Consider the following 22,274-nt stretch of genomic DNA (forward strand, 5'->3'; position numbering starts at 1 on the left):
TATTCAATGTAATTGCTGTGATGTAGCTGTATGTGATGTTGCAGGAATATAATACAACTTTTAAAAGTAGTGCAACTTATTAATTATATTTTGAAATAAAAAGTTGATTAACCACATTATTTGTTAACAGAACACAAATCTAAAACATTGAAATATGGTTAATTTCAAATAGAAACCGAAACAAAATCAAATGTACACATATTTGCAGTCTGCCACATACATTTGCACATACACTTGGTTGTATTTAGTATTCAATACATTGACAACTGCATAATACATAAACCAATACATACAAATACAAATAAACATTATAATACATGAGTGTGGTTGATACAGTCAGATTTTTGCTGCCCCCAAGTGGACTAAGAATACATTCTTGCAGTTTTCTAATGGGCTAAGTCTTAACCCTTCAGTATCCCAACCCTTCATAGGTGTTTTATTTGTGAGAGACGGTGTTTAGTTTAAATTCATAAATGTCTCTATTTGAAGCACTTTACCAGATTGCAGTTTTTTTACTTATTTGCATCTCTAGTTTCTTGGTATGTCAAAACAAAGAAAGCTCAATAATAAACTCAGTAAAACATACCAAAAGTCATATCTTCGTGTTATTCGGCACTTTAATCTTCTCTTTTATCAGCCTTGTCTTTTTTTCCGTTTCTTGTCAGTTAAAATGTACACGTTAACACAGTTAACTTTTGATAAATGAACTGTAGAGGGCAGCAGTGAACTGCGGCTGAATTTAATACGTAGAAATGTCCAGAAGAAGAACCAGGTTACCAGAGAGCCTTGAAAGAAAGAGCTCGAAATAGATGAGACTTGGTGTAACGGCATTAATACAGAGACAAAAACGTTTACTAGGACTTGTTAACTACTAGAACTTGTTAAATAAATGCACTGTTTCTTCATAGCCCAATAACAAAGACCAAAACATATCATTAAAACATAATTTATGGAACTCATGTTCCACACGTTCACTTACAACCGGTGACGCCATCTTTCTTCCAGAGCCGTTGTCCTACTCAGTTTTCCTGGTGGTGACCTATCTTGCATTGCAAAGAGTCTTCACAATTACCCATAACTCCCCTGAAACGTATGACCTGTCTCTGGCCTTGGAGTGTAGCGCGGTGCTGCTAGTTGTTGTGTGTGCTGGCTGTCGGACTTAATTTGCGCTAACTGTCTAGTGTTCCTGTCCGACAACTCCGCTAGTAATCTGGGGACCGTTACGGTGGAGCTGAGCAACAATGCTGAAATGTAGAACTGTATGGAAAAAGCTTGCACCACTTGCTAGAGCTTCCTCCACGCTCTGCCGGCAGAATGTGAGGAGAACAGGTGAGTTAACTAACTAGTGTTAGGTACACTAAACTTGTCCTTGTGAGAAATTCAAACACTCATTTCGCGTGGCATGATATTGCACACTTACGACAGTATATTAAACCAGAGGGGGTCTTTTTTTAGCTTAGTTTGTGTATGTTGACCTTCGTTTAGCTGTCACAAAGCTAACGTTAACTGAGCAAATGGCAACATTCAGGAGTCAATGACATTTTTATAACTGGGTTAGCTCGGAGCATATTGCGCTACAAAAGTTGTAGCCGTCACCTTAAGCCTGCTAGAAAACAGTGCTCAATGAATGAATAAGAAATACACGTGTCATTGTCGCATTATTTTTGATTCATTGCTGGTTTGCATTTAATGCATTATGCTTTTTACAGATACTACGCCATAGTTTGTAACCCGTCATATTTAACCATGCTTGCATAAGCCGAATTTGTTTTTGATCACGTGATCGTCCAGCTTATTTGACCCTGAAATAATTGGCACAATGTGTAGAACAGTGTCCTTCATCTTCAATGATGAAGAAAGGCAGCAGCGGGGAGTTATTATAGCAGGTTTTCAGTGGTGTAAAGTAACTAAGTACTAGTCTGTAGCTAAGGACAATTTTGAGAGACTTGTACTTTACTTGAGTGTTTCAATTGTTTTGCTACTTTGTATTCTACTACAGTTCAGAGGTAAATAGTGTACTTTTACTCCACTACATTTATTCAATGTATTTAGTTACTTTGCACATTTGATTCAATAATGTGAAATATAATCCACCTGGAGTAAATTCACAAGCTACCCTGCAGTATACAAAGTCATTCAAACTAGCTGCACCTTTACCAGCTTTGATAACACTTTAATGATCAATCATTATAAAACATATATATATATATATTATTCTGAAATGGACCAATCTGCACAATGACTACTTTACCTTTGGTACTTTAAGTATATTTTGATGCTAATACTTTTACTTGATTAACGTTTTGAATGCAGGACTTTTACTTGTAACAGAGTATTTCTTCACTCTTGTAGTTCTACTTGCACTAAAGTACAAGATCTGAGTTCTTCTCCCACCTCTACAGGTGTTTCATTCTCAATTTCATCAAGGGCCACACAAGTTGTTGGTCATTCTTTTATTTAAATGTAAAAAAAGCAATTGTATGTATGCGATTTATGATGTTGCATGTCCCACACACCTCCACAAACTTCATCAAATTAAAAAGTAGCTTTGCCATCATAGCGCTTAACCAAACAAGCAGTGGTGAAAGAAGTACCCAGATATTTTAATGAAGTAAAAGTAGAAATACTACAGTGTGAACATTTCTATCACAATTAAAAGACCTGCATTCATAATCTTACTTAAAGGGGACCTATCATGCAAAATGCACTTTTGTACATCTTTTATACATGAATATGTGTCCCCGGTGTTCCAGGGAACTCGCCAAGTGTCAGAAAACACAACCCTCTCTATTTTCCTCCATACCCAAATCTCTAAAAAAGGGGCTGCAACGGATCTGATAAAAACTGATCCAGATTTGAACACTTCTATGACGTCACAGAAGTGGCGCTACGGCTATTGGGCCAACTCCACCAATCAGGAGGAGACAGCCACGGCCATTGCCGTTCGAAAGCGCTGGAGACGCTGTAGTACATATGCCAGGCCTGTAGGTGGTGCTGTTCTCACAGAATCAGCCCTTGCAAAAACAGAGCTAACATTTTTCAAATTGAGCGAAATGAGGCATGGCTAAAATGCATGATCTGTTTGGTATTTTGAAAAAAAAAAAGTATAAATATGCCTTTATATAGGTATGGTCCTACACTATATTATTCAAATATAGCATGATAGATCCACTTTAAAGGTAGGGTAGGTAAGTTTAAGATATTCATTGCTATCGGGATGTTAAGAGCATTCCATGGAATATAACAAAAAGTGTATCTCGAGTTTCTCAAACTTACCTACCCTACCTTTAAGTAAAGTGCAAGTACCCAACATTTTTACTTTCGTACAAAACTTGAGTAAATTAATTTCACTACATTACACCACTGCAAAAAAGTAACATTCAACCAACTCTAAATAACCTGTCTCAGTCCTGAATATGATAAGTCAATAGTTCACATGTCCCGTTGTGCCTTCTGGCACACAATCTTCGACACAAAAAACCCCTAAATATTAAAAATAAACTTCAGTCTGGCATCATCCATGTGCAGTCTTTTTCACATGCCTAAATAGGAATCATCAATTTTGGCCTACTATTAAGCCACTAGGCTGGCCTACTTCCAGCCACCTGACATCATTTCTCTAATGCAAGTTTAACAACTCTTCACTAGATGGGTTAACATTCTGAACTTTAATTGATTTCCTCAGCCTGATCAACGTTTGCAGATTGGGCGCACAGCCTTTCAGTTTGACACCTACCGGTGTATATACTGTAAGAGGAAAGTAGTTAATTAAAGAGATGATCAAAAAGAGGATTCAAGCCTGTAAACTTAACTGAAATTGTGTCTACCTTTTTTTTATCCATCTTAAACAAAAGCACAAGGATTATTAACTATACATGTAAACTAAGATATATTATGACCTTGCAGTCAGCAAAGATCCTGTAGTGTGACATGATTATACTATGAGCATTTCCAAAATACTTAAACATTTTGGAAATTGTAATCATTCTGATCTTCAATCAATCATTTTGGAAAGTGAGATGTTATTGACTGAATAATTAATTTGAGCAAGTGTCATTGTCAGTCATATAGCTGTCACCTCATCAACATAAACAATAATGGAGAGTGTCTCTATGGGAACAGACCAGCTTTAGTTTTTCACCTTACTCCACTTCCAAGATATCAGAATTTTGCACCTCTGGTTAGATCTAAACTACATTTTGTTGTCTTTGTTTTATGACAATAAAGTTTAATCTAATCTAAAAAAAATACAAGCAATGCATGTGTTAAAGGTAGGGTAGGTAAGTTTGAGAAACCGGCTCGAGATACACTTTTTGTTATATTCCATGGAATGCTCTTAACATCCTGATAGCAATGAATATCTTAAGTGCTTTGACAAAAAATCCATAAAAAAATGTCATGTTTGGAAGCTGTAGTACTGTAAAAAGCACGACCAATCATTTTAGCCGGCCCGGCTAAAGTAACTGGATGGCCTACCTGCCTGTCAGCCTTCCATCTGTGCACAAACTTATCTCGTGCCCTCATTGGTCATGTGCACGTTCGTGTGTGTTGGAGGAGGGGCTCTGTAAGGAAGTGGCAGATTTTCTCCGGTTGTGTATTTTCAAATTCTAGCGATCTCGAGCCGGTTTCTCAAACTTACCTACCCCACCTTTAATAAAATACAACACACATTTTTAGTCACCCTTTATTTTGAGTCATTTAGATGCTATGCAAAATGTATTCTAAAGGTGCTTACACACCGAGCCGATTTTCGGCGTCGATAGATGTCAGGCCGTCGATGAGCGTCGTGTCGCCCTACTCAGATTGGTGTGTACTGCAACGTCGTGTCTTTTCGGCCGTGCCGACACCTTCCGCCGCCGATTCGACATGTTGAATTGGTAGGCTGTCGGCCAAAGAAATCACTCTGATTGGCTGTTCAGCTTAGCGAATCAATGCATGAGAAGCGAAACGGAACTGAGGGACCCAAACAAACGATTAAGAAGGCAAATCTGAGATTTCATTTAACTCCGCTCTCGACACAGGTTCGGGAAAGCCCCATGAGCTTCTCGCTGTAGAGTGAAAATGGAACGCACGCGCTATTTGTTGTTTGTTTATATCACGCAGTCTGTTCTTCTTCTCTCTGTGTATAACGCAGTCTGTCTTCCGGTTGTTGCCTCTTTTGAGTGACGAATACACACTACCGACATCTGCTGGTAAGGAGAGTTATTGCCAGTCACGCATGCGCAGTTCGTACGTGCAACTTGGCCGTCGGCTGAAGTCTTTGCGGTGTGTTCGAGTGTGAAACATGGCCAAGACGCAGGAGACGTGAGCCGACGTTCCGTTGGGACGTGTTCTTTGGTGTCAGTTTGGTGTGTAAGGAGCTTAAAGATCTGCTTCAGAGTGAAAATGTGACAAAAAGAATTGTAATCATAATTGTAGAGCCATGGTTTAAAACTCTTCCTATGGAGATGTAAAGTACTGAAACCACAATTTACCTCTCTCTGTTTACTTTTGACCAATCTCAATGTCTGTTTTTGTCATTTTGTTTTCAGCATTAAACAATGGCAGAACACCAGCATATGTCCCTGTGGCTCACATGTCCAGTGGGCCTGCAGGGGGAGGTCGTGCAAACCAGATATATGTCCTTCTGGTTGGAGCAGCGTGCGTCGGGGGTGGAGTATACGTGAGTTGGTTTAGTCTGTCACAGGACATGCATTAAAAATCAGTGGAGGTCAGTGACGCAAATGCTGGTTGCTGACAACTTTTCTGTTTTTATCTCAGACATACCGAACTGTCAAGGGAGACGGCCAAAGATATCAGGAACGTATTGAAGAAATCTCCTCCCGACCAATTAAAACACAAGACTCCTACATCCAGACAGAGCCTCCTGGTGAGCATTTTATATTAACTGATTTTAAAACATTGACCTTTTACTTAATTCCCTAAACAAGTCCAAATATATATTCCTATCCGAGCCTGGACATTTCACTGTGTTTTTGGTCACGATCAATTAAGAATTTCCCTGTTTTGTTTTCCTGTAGCTGTGGAAGCCACTGAGACAGAAGGTGAGTGTTTTTTCTTTAATTGCTGAGTAGATTTTTATCTTAAGATTGCTATATCAAACTTCAACTCTGTTAATAAGTTAATAGGGAGAGCTTGTGCTTAAGCTACAACATTGACATGAAGGTCTGTTAAAGATAAACATTGAAAGGGGTTGAATAAACATGATTTGTGCAAGACTGAACATTCTTTAGATATTTGTATTTTACTTTCTGCTGCCTGTATGTGTGTCTTCCGCAGTGTGTTTGTAGGTACCCTGTAAATAACTGGTTTTAAAATGTAAACAACTTAATTTAAACCCTGCTCTTAATGTCACATAACACAAATGTAATCGTGTTTCAAATGAATCTAACTAATAATGTCATAGCTAATGTTTGTTATTCTGATCATTTCTCTGTCAGCCGTCCCTGAGCCAGAACCTGAAGCAGCCCCTTCATCAGAAGAGCCGAGCCCTCCAGCCGCTGACGTTGAAGCAGTGATCCCCCCTGAAACATCTGAAGCCCCCCCTGAAACATCTGAAGCCCCCCCTGAAACATCTGAAGCCCCCCCTGAAACATCTGAAGCCCCCCCAGGTTGTCTGCATACTTTTTTATACCCTGACATGCATGCAGAACATGGGCCTCCTGTATGAAGAGTGTACTTGAACCAAAAATGAATAGGAGAATAGAACACTTTAAAGCATGTGGAATATTGTGTACTATACTCTGTGCACATAGAATGCTTTAAAGAGAACTGAGGTGTTAGAAATGTTGCCCCCAGCTGGAAAAGCCATGTTACTGCAACACAAAAAAAGCAGGCTGTAAAACGCACCTGGGTCCATTATGTGTCAGGTTTTTGTTTACATCTTAACCTTATGTAAATGATATTTAAAACCAAAAAACATTTCAGTAAAATATATTAGCTGATTTTTAAGAATTACATTGTTTGTTTTTTTAGGGTTAAATATCTTCAAACATAAAGAGCCATAACATTTGGTAGGGCCACAGACATATGATGTTCAGCAGATCCAAATATTTGGAAAAACACAAGCGGATGTCAATATTTCCTGCTAAAAATCCAGTGTTGGATTCATGTGCCAAATTTCAAGAGATTAATCATAATCTTAAGAGTTATGGCTTGAAATCCTGGGTTGCAATTTCTTCCTTTTTTATAAGATCCAAAAATGTAGACTTGTGGAATGTGTTGGGAGGGTTTCTATACATAACCAAAAAAGCCACAAATATTTTGACACGGAAGGACCCACCTGTCTTTGGGCTCCTCTTTACACCATGCTCATAATTGTCCCACAAAAGTAATATATTACAAATCACATTTCTTGGTGATGACATGTTTTATACAGGAGGCCCTCTAGATAATTTATATGTGTATTGTCTGTGTGAGTATTGTCTCTGTTTACTGCATGAACTGTAACGGTGCCCTCTTGTGGCATGTGTTCATTTTGTATTCACCTTCTATTTAGTGACGCAGGTGGCCTGTTCAGTATTTCCTGTTGGGTTTAATTTACTTATACCTTCATATTAACCCTTTACAGATTGAATACAACTTTGGACTCTCACACCTATGACTTCCATTCTCAACTGTAAATATTTCTGTTTTTGTGGGACACAGTCGTTGGAGTTTCTTTTTTTCGTACAAATATCTTGGCTCCTAATTTGCTCTGATGTATTTGTGATTTGAAAATGACCCTCTCTGATGTTTTCTGTCAATGTATCAAAACGTGTAAAACTTTGTCTTGTGGGATTGTAATGTTATATGTTGTGATTGGAAGCTGCCCTTTGAGGTTAACTATTTCTCTTACCTCAAATGTTTACATCCTGTGTCCTAATTGCATAAAGTCCTCACAGCGGCTTCTAATTTAAACAGTAAGTCTTCAGACAGAATACAGGTTATTCTACTTCTGAACGTCTGTGTGGTAAGACATGCTTGAGTTATAATGAGCAGTGACATCTTCTTCTTATGTACGAACTCCATATTCTCCCTTATGCTAAACAGTTTGCTCTGTAGAGGTTAACCACACATTGGGCAGCTTCCACTTGTTATCGTGTAAGTGTGCATGCTCTGCATATTGTTCCCAGGGTGGATTGGAGGAAATGCATGGATCTTGTTGATCTTTCCCATTAATAATCTTATCAACTCAATTTAATCTTAACCCATTTATGGATTGCCCTAACAGCAGAGGAGCCAGTGGTAGAAGCCCCCCCAGAGGAGGCAACAGAACCCCCTGCTGCTCCTGTAGTTGAGGAGGGTAAGAAATTAGGACAAAAGATACCGTGATCTGATTTTATTTATTCATTCTATCTTGAATAATAGATAAATTCTTAGTCCACGAACAATTTTCTCAACCTATCGATGAGTTAACTTGGTTGACAAAAGAGTTTCTCCATGAAGCAAAAGCAACACTTTCAATATTTTGCCTACCAGAGAACTTTCTCATAAGTTTCTTGGAATTAAGTTATTAAACATAAAAATGTACTAATCAACTAAAGGAAAAAAGGGGCAGCCCTTTGTGCTGTTGGTATACAACAACCAGCAGCACTAGTGAACTGCTGTCAATAAATTGCAGTCTGTAAAGGACAAGAGTGACCGTTTGAAGAGCCATGAGGCCCCGCCAAGCTGCTTCACAGAGCACTGTACACTTGAAAGTTTATTGATATTAATCGTACTGCTACACTGCACATCCTTGAGTCCCTAGCAATACACCCAGATAGAGATTCTTTCTTTATTGTTAGATATACAGGTGCTATATACACCTCTGTTTACAATCTGACCTGAGTCTGAGTAGTAGATTCACTACAGCTCAATTCAACATGTGTTCACATCAGAGGTCATTATGTAACTGTGCCACTTTACTACCAGAACCACCAGCAGCAGAGCCAGTGGTAGAAGCCCCCCCAGAGGAGGCAGCAGAGCCCCCTGCTGCACCTGTAGTGGAGGAGGGTAAGAGAAGAAAGATATGTTTTCATACATGAGGAGAAAGAATACTCTGATCTAATTCATTTATCCATTCTATTTTTAATAATAGCACAGTGCTTGTTTAAAACATGCTAGTATTGCTAATTGAAGCTTTCTCGAGCACCGCTCATACAAAGAACTTAAAAACAGACACTGCTCCTCCTTTAACAGAAATGTAAGTGCATTGTGCTGGAAGGACATCTTGTTCTCTGTTCGCTATGAAGGACTTTTACTGTCCAGATAAATCGTTTTAAAACTTGAAGAAAATAACTTTTAAGTACTTCTTTTACCACTGCTAATTATAACATTGTACGTTTGCCTGGAACTCTTAAATCACTAAAGCTGCTACTTAAAAATGCACCCAAGTTTACACACTGTGGGAAACATCAGTGAGATAAACTAACCAAGGTTTATTTCCAAAAAGACTAAATTGCAGAAGTATTTTGCTAGTGGAACTGTAATTATTGTTAGATGCTTTTATCAGGTTATACATCATGGAGCTAAACTCTTATTCATGGTGACAACAAAAATCATAACCAAGTCGAGGCTACCTGCATTATGTAACTGTGCCACTTTACTACCAGAACCACCAGCAGCAGAGCCAGTGGTAGAAGCCCCCCCAGAGGAGGCAGCAGAGCCCCCTGCTGCACCTGTAGTGGAGGAGGGTAAGAGAAGAAACAATACTCTGATTTCATTCATCGTATTGGAAAGATAATAAGGTGCCATTTAGTGCTTTTCTATCTGACCTGAGTCTGTAGACGATAACACCCTACAGTTCATCTTAATGAAAATAACCCTACAGAGAAATAAAACACTTTTCTTTAGCCTTCCCTTGATCTGGTCTGTTAGTCTTGTTTAGAGAAGTCTCGTACTGAAATCTCACACACTCTCACATTGTTGAAAGCAGCTATATACTTAGGCCCCGGCTCCACGAGGACAAATACGGCAAAACGCATCGGAGTAACGCAAATGCAACCGCAAAAAACCTTCCGTCCCCACGCAATATACACCGGATTGTGTCAAGCTCCACGAGACGGCTCCGTTTACATCCAAACGCTGGAAAAGCTGCAGTACATATGCCGAACCTGTACGTGGCGCTGTAACTTCCTCCACAAAAGCAGCGAAGAAGAATGGTAGTCATGGCTGCACTTCTGTGTATTCTCCGCGGTGGGGGCCGACAGAACCGGGCAGAGTTTTTCGCCGGTCAGCGTGTGTTAAAGTTTAAATCTTCCGGACAAAATTATAAAAGTGCCGGTCAAAGGTCTTCATTGTTCATCAAATACACGGAGCCTGTCTCTTTTTCCTCTCTTCTGACAGGTCAGTGTCTGTCTCATGCAGCAGCTGATCCTGTAATGAGTGACCCGACAGTAAAAATGAACATATTTATAACTAGTTTAGGTAGTTTGAGAGGTAATTAAAATAGCTAAGGGTGATGATCTGACTTGAAGTGTGTGTTTTGCTCCCGCTGCATCACAGCGGCAGGAGCTGCGTGTCTCCGTCCTGTCAGATTAGACTTCACTCGCGTTTATGTCCATATCGAGATAAAGATAAATAATCTGAATTCAAGGAGGAGCTCCTGTAGATGTTGCACAAAGAACTGTAGCATGGTCAGTAGCGACTGGAGCACGATAGCAACCCTGCGGGGGAGAGGCAGGGCTATGAAAACGAATGACCGTATAGGCGACTCCACGGCCCCGTTGGACCCCCCAGAGCGCTCCGTTCCCCAGATCTATCCACCTTTGGACCCGTTGTCGTTTGCGGGGTCTGTTTCTACGTTTCCCTTACGGCGTCGTTGAGCTTAGAGGGCTATACGCATGAGAAATATGCGGATTCAACCCGTTTTCGTCCCCGTGGAGCCGGGGCCTTAGCCATCTTTCTGTACGTTAACAAACTTTAAGAAAACCAGAACTCTTTGCTCCAATTCTCACTCACATTCTCACCGCGGTTTTCCCCGGCAACAAGTCACATGACACCACCACAAACGGACCCAATCAAGTCAAAAGTTAAAAAAGGTTATTTATCTGTTGGGTCGTTTTCAAAATGTTTTCATATACATATAAAAAAAAATGCCCTGTGAAATGACTTTGCCGGTCATTTAGCGACTGCAGCATTCCTTGCGCAATATTGGACGAATTTAAAACATTGTTCCCCAATACCGCTTAGTCACTGAAACACAAAAAATATAGGGGCTACGTTAAAAAAATATTCAAGTTACCCTGTAAAGATGTCCTAACGATATTATCAGTAATTCACACCAGTCATTATGCAACTCTGCCACTATACTAGCAGAACCATTCGCCCCCTCTGAGCCCCCCCCAGCCAAGCTAACGGAGCCCCCTGCAGCTGTTGAGGAGAGCGGTAAGCAGCCTGAGTCAGACCTCTGCATGGAACCAGTACATTTACCACCTGTGAGGGTTTGTTTTCTCTTAACCGGTTGTTGCTCCGGTTACACTAACAGAACCTACAGCAGCAGCAGAGCCCGCAGAAAGCCCCGCAGCAGAGCCCGCCGAGCCTCAGCCTGAAGCTGTGGCGGAGAGCGGTAAGACCAACGAGAGGACGGAGCGGGGAAGCGCTTTTCCCATTTCAAAGACTTTCTCCCCAATTATTGTTTTAGCATTTATCCCTCATTACAGCTCTTCTCCCTGCCCGTTTTGTGTTTTTACATTGTTTGGGTACTGGTAATGATAAAGGTTAACACGCGAGTAACATGTTAAGGATGTTTTATACAGGAGGCAGCATGAACCTCGACCTCGGTGCAGACACTGACACTATTTCCCATTTTGTTAATTTCAAACACCTTCTCTCCTGTGTATTGTTTTAGTATTCATCCCTCATTACAGATCTTCTCCCTGCCTGTTTTTATTTTATTTGTACACTGTTTGGGTACTGGTAATGATAAAGGTTAACACACATGAGTATTTGTTAAGGATGTTTTATACAGGAGGCAGCTGAAGTTGATTGCATGAACTTTGACTGTGCCCTCTTGGTGCATGTATCACTTTGTATTTAGTGATACATCCTCTAACCTTAACCCTTTTCAGTTTCAGTAGAACTTTGGACACTCACACATACTCACCTCCTTCTGAAATGTTTTTGTGGGATATAGTCGTTAGAATTGTCAGTATTTATTACAAATATCTTGGCTCCTGTTGGCTTTGTTATATTTGTGATTTAGAATGTATTCCTTCCTCTTAAGACTGTTTCCAAACTAACTTTAAGTGATAATATTGTTTATAATTGGAAGTTGCCCTTTAAGGTGGATATTGTGTTTTACCTCTAAACATCTTTTTTTTGTAATGCTGTGTCTCTGGGGTAAAAAGTCTTTACAGCAGAGAAAGAAAACCGTACAGAAGTTATAACTCCTTACTCTTCTCGATGTACGTCTCTGTAGAGGTCACCCACACATCGGGCAGCTTCCACTTGTTACTAGTGTGCATGCTCTGCCTAATGTTCCCAGGGTGAAGCGGAGGAAGTGCATGTATCCCGACGGTCCTCCCCTTTTTAATAATCAATTTAATAATTGAACCCGTACTATTGATTGCCCTAACAGCAGCAGAGCCAGTGGTAGAAGCCCCCCCAGATGAGGCAGCAGAACCCCCTGCTGCTCCTGTAGTGGAGGAGGGTAAGACATGAGATGAGGACACTCTGATCTAATTCATTTATTAAAAATGACGAGGTTCCATTTACACTTCTGCTTTCCCATTTGACCCCAGTCTGTGTAGTAGATAACACTACAGCTCAGTTAAATGGTAACTAAGGGTTTATTTCAACTTCAACCCTATTGTTCTAATGGGGACAACAATTGAGCAGATTGCAGCCATTAAGCTGTCTGCAATACAGAGTTCAATGTTTGTACTCTAAAATGGATCGTCTTTGCCACTGAAGAGTTCAGATTGCTTTTATAAGTGTCTCACAACTTTATGGAAAGGACCCTGCAGAGGAGGTTTTCATTGCTGTCTTTCCGGCTACAAGTCACATGACACAATGACAAACATTTATTTCTCTCAAGGGTCCTTTATTTAATTATGTCAGACGCATGTAACAACACTCTTGCCCCAAGTGATTACATTGCAGCTCATATAGCTGCTGCAGCATTCTCGATTCGGACTAGTTAAAAAAATATATATATTGTCCCCTTAAAAACAAAAACATGGTAAAATAGGGTCCATAGTAATCTGTTGTTACCCTTTAATGCATATTGTAGATAATATGTCTTGTGCATATCAGGTCATTATGTAACTCTGCCACTATACTAGCAGAACCCTCCGCCCCCTGTGAGCCCCCCCCAGGCGAGCTAACAGAGCCCCCTGCAGCTGTTGAGGAGAGCGGTAAGCAGCCTGAGTCAGACCTCTGCATGGAACCAGTACATTTACCACCTGTGAGGGTTTGTTTTCTCTTAACCGGTTGTTGCTCCGGTTACACTAACAGAACCTTCAGCAGCAGCAGCAGAGCCCGCCGAGCCCGCCGAGCCTCAGCCTGAAGCTGTGGCAGAGAGCGGTAAGACCAGCGAGGAGGACGGAGCGGGAAGACACTGACACTATTCCCCATTTTGTTCATTTCAAACACCTTTCCTCCTTTTCATTGTTTTTAGCATTCATTCGTCATTTCAGATCTTCTCCCTGCCTGTTTTTGTGTTTATAAATTGTTTGGGTACTGGTAATGATAAAGGTTAACACACACGAGTAACATGTTATGAATGTTTCATACAGGAGGCAGCATAAACCTTGACTGTGCCCTTTCGGTGACACTATTTCCCATTTTGTTAAATTTCCCTTTTTATATTTGTAACTTTTTCTCATTGCAGCTCGTTCGTGTATTTCTCACATTGTTTTGGTACTTGTAATGATAAAGGTTAATCTCACTCACATTAACTTTTTTAATTTCTTTTTCCATTTACTCCTTTCAGGTGTATTTGTGTGTAGTGATGAGCATCTAAGAATATGGACTGACTGTTTCTCTCTCTCTCATTCACACTCCAGGAGACTCTGTAGCTGCCTCTCTCAAGGTCCCCTCACACGCCCCCTACCTCCTGATTGGAGGAGGTACCGCCTCCTTCGCTGCCGCCCGGTCTATTCGAGCCAGAGACCCCGGTGCCAAGGTCAGCCTTCAGTTCATCATTTATCATCTTGTTCCTCAATTACATTTGTTGGTTTTTCCTCATGTACTCTATCTGGCTTTTTAAATGTGTTTTTGCCACCAGGTGCTGATTGTGACTGAAGAGCCAGACGCTCCATACATGAGACCCCCTCTTTCCAAAGAGCTGTGGTTCTCTGATGACCCCAGTGTGACAGAAACACTGCGTTTCAAGCAGTGGAATGGAAAGGAAAGGAGGTGTGTTCCCGTGTGGTTTTCCTTCTGTTCGTTTCACTGTGGCCCTGTGCCTTCCTTACAATCTGTCTCTCTGCTGTGATAAGTGGTCATTACAATCTGTGTATTACTGGGACATCTCTTCACTTTCATCTAAAACAAGGTGGACATCACCGTCCGTGGTAATTCGGAGTACTAAACTCTGTATACTGACTTCCCACTGTACATTTGTAGTGTCATTTTATATATAAATATGTTCTAAGATGGTTATACCTTTTGTGTTTCCTTTGCCAGTATCTTCTTCCAGCCACCATCATTCTACATCACTGCAGAGGAATTGAGTAGTGCAGAAAATGGCGGAGTGGCCATTCTCACAAACAGAAAGGTTTGCTTTATTTCCACAGTCAGAAACTAGGATATGCTGATGTTTTGATCATTTACAGTACACCATAGCAGTATTTACACCAATGGGATTTATTTGATTAATTTAAATGTACCTTTTCAGTGTATTGCGATTTCTGTCCACAATGTCGTCATCTATTTTAGGTGGTTCACATGGACGTGAGAGGAAACAAAATCAAACTGGACGATGACACTGAGATTTCATACGACAAGTGTCTGATTGCTACTGGTAAGCCTCTTCAGAAATGCATTTATTACCATGAGTGGTTTAAACCTGGTGCAAGCTCATTTGAACTCTTTGCTTCAGGTGGTGTGCCAAGAAATCTCCAGGTCATTGAAAGAGCAGGAGAGGAGGTGATGCAGAAGACAACGTTGTTCCGCAAGGTCAGTGTGTCGCCACAAGGGGGCGATGACTTTGTTTCAGCCCTGGAAGGTCTGTGTAATTGAATGAAACACAGACACATTTTAGTTGTGGGAGTTCAAGTAAAGATATACCTTGTGGAGAAATACTCAGTGAATTCCTCAAAATACTTTTTTTTTGTTTAACTTTAACTTTATTATAAAAACAGCAGGAAATGCAGATGCTTGTCCGGCTAATCTAATACCTTAATTGGCTGCAGTTGGTTCAACGTTTCCATTAGTTGTCCCACTAGTTGTCCCACTATTTCTTATGGTTCATTAATTGCTGTATGATTTAATCTGCTGGAACATCTTACCCATGTTAGGTATGCTCCAACACTATCAACCTTTATCACTTCACTTAAAACATTTACTTTAAGCTGTTACTTTCAGTAGGCTAATTGTCAGTCTAAAGTATCTATGTATTTTTACTTTTGTTGGTTTTGGTTGCATTATCATTGGACTAATGTTTCATTATCATTCAATTTGATTATTTTGGTTTTAATTCAAATGTTTTAATAATTGTTACAGTTTATTTGCTGATCTTTATAACTATTTTAAGTCCTAACACAGATAAGTTAACACACTTGTATAAGGCCACGGTCTTGCTAACTGTTTGGTATATCACTACCACAGTAAAAAAGGTATATTTTCAATACATGTTGCTGTCTTCTGCAGATCGAGGACTTCAAAGAACTTGACAAGGTCTCCCGAAACGTCAAATCCATCACTATCATCGGAGGTGGATTCCTGGGCAGTGAGCTGGCCTGTGCCCTCGGCAGGAGATGTAAGACGGCTGGACGAGATGACAAATGACAGACCTATATAACTTCTGAAGTTAAACTAATTAATTAGTTTCTCTGTTTGTTTACTCAACCGTATCCTCTTTCTCCCTTCTGTAGCATCAGAGTTTGACCTGGAGGTGATACAGATGTACCCTGAGAAAGGCAACATGGGAAAAGTCTTGCCTGAGTATCTGAGTAACTGGACAACAGAAAAAGTCAAGAGCGGTTCGTGTCCCTTTGTCCAACTACACCCTGAGAAAAAAACTAAAAAATTCTAATCTACTAATTTCTTCTTTTATTAAATATTGTTCCCTTTGCCTTTCTAGAGGGTGTGAAAATAATCTCAGAAGCTTTGGTGAAATCTGTGGTCTCCAAAGATGACAAGTTAGAAATCCAGCTGAAGGATGGCCGATTGGTATGTCCAGGTTTTCACATGTTAATACCATAGAAATCCAGGAAGTGACTTATTAGTTACTGATATCTCTTGCTTCACCGTGCAGGTGAAAACGGACCACATCGTGGCAGCGGTTGGCCTGGAGCCCAATGTGGACCTTGCCAAGTCAGCAGGTCTGGAGGTGGACTCTGACTTTGGAGGCTTCCGGGTCAATGCAGAGCTGCAAGCTAGATCCAACATTTGGGTGGTAAGTTAATGATCAGAAGTATTCCAGTAGTGGTCATTAAGATTATTACTTACTGAAAGTGACCCCACATTCCAATTTTAACAATATCCTATCTTTAAAAAACTGAGACTCGTGATAAGTGGACAAACTTCCTAGTTGATTAAGTCATACATCCAGGCTTCTCTGTCTTTGTCGAGTTTTTGGGTCTTCGTTGAAAAATATTTCTTTAATCGATAAGACGCAAGCAGTTAAGAAAACAAAACCTTTTTACAACAGTCCTCTTCTCTTCTTGAGAAAATAAAAGCTGGTGGGAATATACTTCTATCATTAATAAAAAAATATATAATGACTACAAGGAAAAAGACAAAATGAGCAGAACAACAATGCCATAAGAACAATACTGGGAAAATGTATACTTGTTTTTTAAATATATACACACATCAAGTAATAGACGGTGCAATTAGATTGACTTTCAAATGTGTTATGCTTTATTCATGCTGACTGAATGACTTCTGTGCACACTTCTTGAAAACTCAATTTAAAGTGATTATCTTGCATGATAGGGATCAGATAAACTCTTTTTTATACATTTGTTGATTTAGATCAACTATGAGAAATTGTATTTGTCGTGTGCATAGGACAAACATTTATTTTAACACAGCAATGCTTTTGATTCCCCACTGGTAATGAGTTCAAAAGAAAAAATATTAAATAAATACAATTAAAATAAATAATAATACATTAAAAAAAAATCCTAGAAACACAGCGATTGTTGTATCAGACACTTTTAATGAGTTGAAAAAAAAGAACAAAATAAATCAGATTTGAAATATTCATAGGAAAAACCAAATTCACTGTGCCCGAAATATGAGTTTTTCAGTAGTATCTTTTATCACAGTTTCCCCTTCAGGCAGACTCGGGTAACAATGCACCTCTGTAGTAGTAGAGTTAGTTATTTGAGTCCATCTCTTAAATCCTTTGTCTCTGGATTCAGGCGGGAGATGCTGCGTGCTTCTACGACATCAGACTGGGCCGCAGACGGGTGGAGCACCATGATCACGCCGTGGTGAGCGGGAGGCTCGCAGGGGAGAACATGACCGGAGCCAACAAACCATACTGGCATCAGTCCATGTTCTGGTGAGTGAGGGCTACTCCCCATGTCCTGCTACTGATGCTAACACAAGGTTATCATGGGTCACAAATTCAAAGCATTTTGCATACGAGAGCTGTAGCTGCAAGCCATGAGAGCAGCTCTAAATGGTAATGAGGGAGAAAGCGTGGTTCAGTCTGAATTGTTAAATGCACGGGTCCACATCCATTGAATACACATGTGGCCACTGTGGCAGCATGTACAATTCTACAAATGATTCAGATTAAATCCATTTAGAAGTCAGATGTACATGCATGATTGCCTTCAAGTCTTGAATACCATTAAGTTCTAAAATATTTAAACTGCCTTTAGAGGACATTAGTAGGTTTTTTTCATTACTCAGCCGCTTAAATGTGCCATCTTTCTTAAAAAACACCTACCAGATATTCGGGGAGATCCCAAAACTTGAAGTACAGTGTGGAATATGGCCCGCACTACACGGATGAATGATATGACTGCATGTTTTTAACAGCTGGTGAAATATGACACACTGCTGACATCATGGGTTCCCTGCAGTCCCAAAAAAATCACAGGACCATGAGTCAAATAGTTGTGACTTGTGCACCAGCAGATGTGGTCAGATGATGTGTCGATGTTCCTCTGAATGGCTGTGAAATGTGTCTGCAGAACGAGGCTGCTGAAATGCCTCCTGGGTGTCACACACATCACCTTTTTAATTCAGCAGCAGTGCACAGTTTGTTTATTTAAATGCACAGTTTTGAATTGTCTGTCTTTTTAAGGGGACCCAGAGTTTGGGTCAAAAGTGTGGGATCATGGGAGTTTTAGTTTTTACAGTACCACCAATGACTCCAACGTTGAGTTAAATATCAAATACATTCACGGTGAAGTACTACATATGAAAACGAACATACAACACATTTCAGATACATTTTAAATGGTTAAACTTGCTATTATAACAAAGTCTGTAACTTTACTGTCCTTATATGGATGAATATTTTGGTGCAAGAAAACTGAAGTTCTTATGTACATTATCTGTCTCTGTTGCTAACCTAGCACAACATCAAAAGCCCATCATCTGCCCTACAGTAGCACAGCAGCATATTGACATGCGTCAACACATTCAAACCTCTCTTTATGTGTTCTCTGTGAACTTCTGAAATCTGTGTTGTACCCTTAATCAAACTTCATCCAGGTCACAAAGTTTCTGTGTTGGGTCCTTACATTTGTGGGAAATAAGCCTGGAAAGTCATTGAATTTGATGAAGAAGGTTTGGAAATCCCGTTGAAGCCTTTAGCATAAGTGTTGGCACAGCAGCACTGAAACAGGTTTACAAAAAATGTTCAATAGGTTTGAATATTTATTTAGTGTGCAGGCTCTCGGAATGACCGCAGCAAGTCATTTGTTAAAGAGCAACTTGCAGGTTTTATTTTTTTATTAGATTTTAATTAAAAGTTAATGCAAGATTTGATATGTTTTACGAGACATAAGGGCAGGAATTCAGGGGGGAAAGTAGCCGTTTTGAGCTCTGCTACTAAAAACTGCTTTTTTTTAACGTCATACGTCAAACGCGTCATATTACAACTTTCTCGGACTCCTTCTCTGCCCAATCCGCGGTAGTAGTTGGTAGTTGGTTTGAGCGGTTGTGATTTAGTGAGCTGGTATTTTTTGGGTAATTTTACATTGCATTTCACCATTTGTAATCATGGTGATTGCAGCACATACTCTCCACAGCTGAGGCCTATCAAACAAAACGTTTATCAGGAAACCGCATTACATCTCTCTCCCCCCCCTTCGCTGCTCTCTCTCCCCCATTCGTTCCTCTCTCTCTCTCCCCCTCTTCGCTCCTCTCTTTCTCCCCTCCGGTACACAGCACCGTAAGACGTAGTGTGGAGTTGCATTAGGTAACGCGAGATACGGCTGATACTTGCGCATTAGTTTCTGTTATGGATCAGTATCAACAGTCCTGCCAGTAACGTTACTATATTATCAATACTACTTTGGTTATAGCCTGATTTATGATAGCTAACTTTACAATGTTGTGATGTGACCGACGTTAGCTAACATTAACTGTAGCTAACGCCGGTCACTCACCAAGACAGCTGCCCAGTTCTCCACTGGTTCTCCTCACACCACAGCTCCATTTCTCTCCGATGGCCGTTATTTCTTCTAATCCTTGGCTGCTCCTGGTCTCTTAGACGCCTAGCAGGCTCATCATTATAAGGTTATGGTCCGTCATATGCATACGAATATACATTTTCAACCTCTTCTGTGTCAAAACTAGCATTGTGAACCATGTTTATTAATACGTTAGACCGGCCGCTCTCCCTCATGTGACGTCACACACGGGTGGTCTTTTTTTTATGCGGAAGTAAAAATGTCTTACAAAAAACGACGCCAGATGTCACTGTAGTGTATATCTTTTTGAAAATCTAGTGTATACATCATTTTCCTACACATTTATTCACTGGGGTCTCTAACCTGCAAGTTGCTCTTTAAGGGACATCGTTTATGCGGTGTTGGTGAGGGGGTTATCACCGATTTCACATTTCGTGTGAAAAGTGCCTCAGCCCCTGGCTGTGTGTGTGTCTAGAATATGAGCTGTGTGAGGTACACAAACAAACAGTCGACAGTAGAAGCTGTTTTGATAGTTTTAAATCTAAAAGTTTCTTTCGGTGGAGGACAAACTTCAGCAGAACTATTTTAACAGAAGTTTGCACAATCATTTTTTTTTGCTTAGAAAAAGTAGTTGACACTAATTGGCACAAAATGACAGCATGTTTAGCTCGTGTCAACTCCTAGTGGCTCCATCTCAGAATGAGTCAGCCGTCTGAGCGCACCGGTTTACAGTCAGACTCACAACTTGAGACGTTTCTGAGTGTAGCTAGATACAACAAACAAAAAATGAAACGGAAACCCAAACAGCTTTCAGTAGATTCTGCATTGTTGGAGGACAAAGTCACTGCAACCCCCAACAAATCGTTCTCGGCCATAACTTAAGATCACATATGCTTATTGTGAGACTTTCCGACAAATACCAAATAGGATAAATGATGAAGGGAGGATATTTTGGATTATGGAGCCTTGTAAAAAAACAAAAACTGCAACTTGGAGAATACTTCTTGATCTGAAATCTTTGATTTAACTTCTTCATCAATATGTTTCCCAATGTCCTTTTCTCTCAGGAGCGACCTTGGGCCTGATGTGGGCTACGAGGCCATTGGGATAGTTGACAGCAGCCTACCAACAGTAGGAGTGTTTGCCAAAGCCACTGCCAAGGATACGCCTAGAGCTGCCACAGAGCTGTCAGGTATTTCAGAAGTATTGATCAAATATAAAAAAACTGAATTTGAGGAACCATGCTAAGATTAAGGTTTACCCATTTAATGTATGACAGGAACTGGAATCCGGTCAGAGAGTGAGACAGAGGACACAGCCACCAGCCCAGTGGCCTCCTCCACGCCCGCTCCCTCTGGATCCCACAAAGACGAGTACGGAAAGGGAGTCATCTTCTACCTGAGGGACAAGGTGGTGGTGGGCATCATCCTGTGGAACGTGTTCAACAGGATGCCCATCGCTAGGAAGGTACGTCACTGTTAGAAAAATGCTTTGTCTTATAAGGATTCAAAATCTTGTTTTGGTTTCGGCAAATCGGCCAAAATCAGCAACCTAATTTGTCTATAGTCGCCTTTTTAAAAATATATATACTGCTTCTCTTTTTACCATGGTGTACGTACAGTATCTGCTATTTGGTTTTTTTACTCAGTGTTTTTATTGTGAGATACTTAGTTATCTTTTTTAAGTCTTTTCTCTTAACTGCACTAAACTTCTGCTGTTGTAATAATGTACATTTCCCCCTTGCGGGACAAACAAAGGAATTCTGATTCTGATTGTGTTCTGTAAATCTTTTTTTTTATTGTAGATCATCAAGGACGGAGAGGAACACTCAGATCTGAACGAAGTTGCCAAACTGTTCAACATCCACGACGATTAAGATGGCCGCCACTTATTAAAGCAGGGAGAGTTACGTTTCATGTTAAAACTGAACTTTGGCAGGCATTGCCTCACTCTTGAAGACACAACCGATCACACAAGAAAGAACAACAGCATTCATGTAAATCATGTCATGTCGCTGAAATGTGTTTCATAAATGGGAATTTGTGTGTTTCACCTGTTTGCGCTTCTTTTTCTATCCAGGAAAAATCATTGTCTTCTTTTCCACCCAAAACCTTTGCTCATGTTTAGAAAAAAAACAAGATGTGATGTGCTTTTTCTTCATACCAGTTTGAACAAATGCTGAGCGTGGAATATTGTTTTTCTGTGTGTGATCAGAGCAGCTCGTCGTGAGAGAAGCTGCAATAAAGGCTATTTTTAAATTGGAGCGATCCCATTATTTGTATTTTGCTCGCAGATAGTAGCTCTGATGACGGATCAGTTGAAGGGCATTCTGCGCTCTGTGTGCTTGAGCTCATCTGTCCTCGAGCATTTGAATCATTGCGAGCTGTTTGGAAAACTGACTTCAGTCATTCATGTGACCTATAGTGATTGCACCATTTAACATGGAGAGGTGATGTTAAAGGTCTACTGTTGCCTCAGATAAAAGCACTGTACTCCGGCAGTTGTATAGAGGGCACCTGACATGTATGTCTACATTTCACAGTT

General features: G+C 40.3%; 1 protein-coding gene across 17 annotated transcripts; it reads left to right on the plus strand.

Moving 5' to 3' along the window:
- The first annotated feature begins 1,084 nt into the window (after positions 1-1,084).
- On the plus strand, positions 1,085-21,993 carry aifm1 (apoptosis inducing factor mitochondrion associated 1). Of its 17 annotated transcripts, none has more exons than XM_034113439.1 (26): positions 1,085-1,329; positions 5,532-5,662; positions 5,761-5,869; positions 6,021-6,044; positions 6,441-6,611; positions 8,213-8,284; positions 8,896-8,976; positions 9,576-9,656; positions 11,278-11,349; positions 11,450-11,530; positions 12,542-12,613; positions 13,248-13,319; positions 13,420-13,488; positions 13,971-14,089; positions 14,192-14,322; positions 14,593-14,683; positions 14,845-14,929; positions 15,008-15,084; positions 15,778-15,886; positions 16,002-16,109; positions 16,211-16,299; positions 16,385-16,525; positions 17,499-17,641; positions 20,798-20,922; positions 21,010-21,197; positions 21,535-21,993. In XM_034113439.1, the coding sequence occupies exons 1-26, from the start codon at positions 1,242-1,244 to the stop codon at positions 21,604-21,606; spliced, it is 2,601 nt and encodes an 866-aa protein (XP_033969330.1). In that variant the 5' UTR covers positions 1,085-1,241; the 3' UTR covers positions 21,607-21,993. The 17 variants fall into 17 exon arrangements, with proteins under 17 accessions (XP_033969330.1, XP_033969333.1, XP_033969334.1 ...); XM_034113442.1 differs by having other exon boundaries at positions 13,251-13,319; XM_034113443.1 differs by having other exon boundaries at positions 11,281-11,349.
- Positions 21,994-22,274: the final 281 nt, after the last annotated feature.

Source organism: Trematomus bernacchii, unplaced genomic scaffold (assembly GCF_902827165.1).
Source record: "Trematomus bernacchii unplaced genomic scaffold, fTreBer1.1, whole genome shotgun sequence".
Taxonomy (NCBI): domain Eukaryota; kingdom Metazoa; phylum Chordata; class Actinopteri; order Perciformes; family Nototheniidae; genus Trematomus; species Trematomus bernacchii.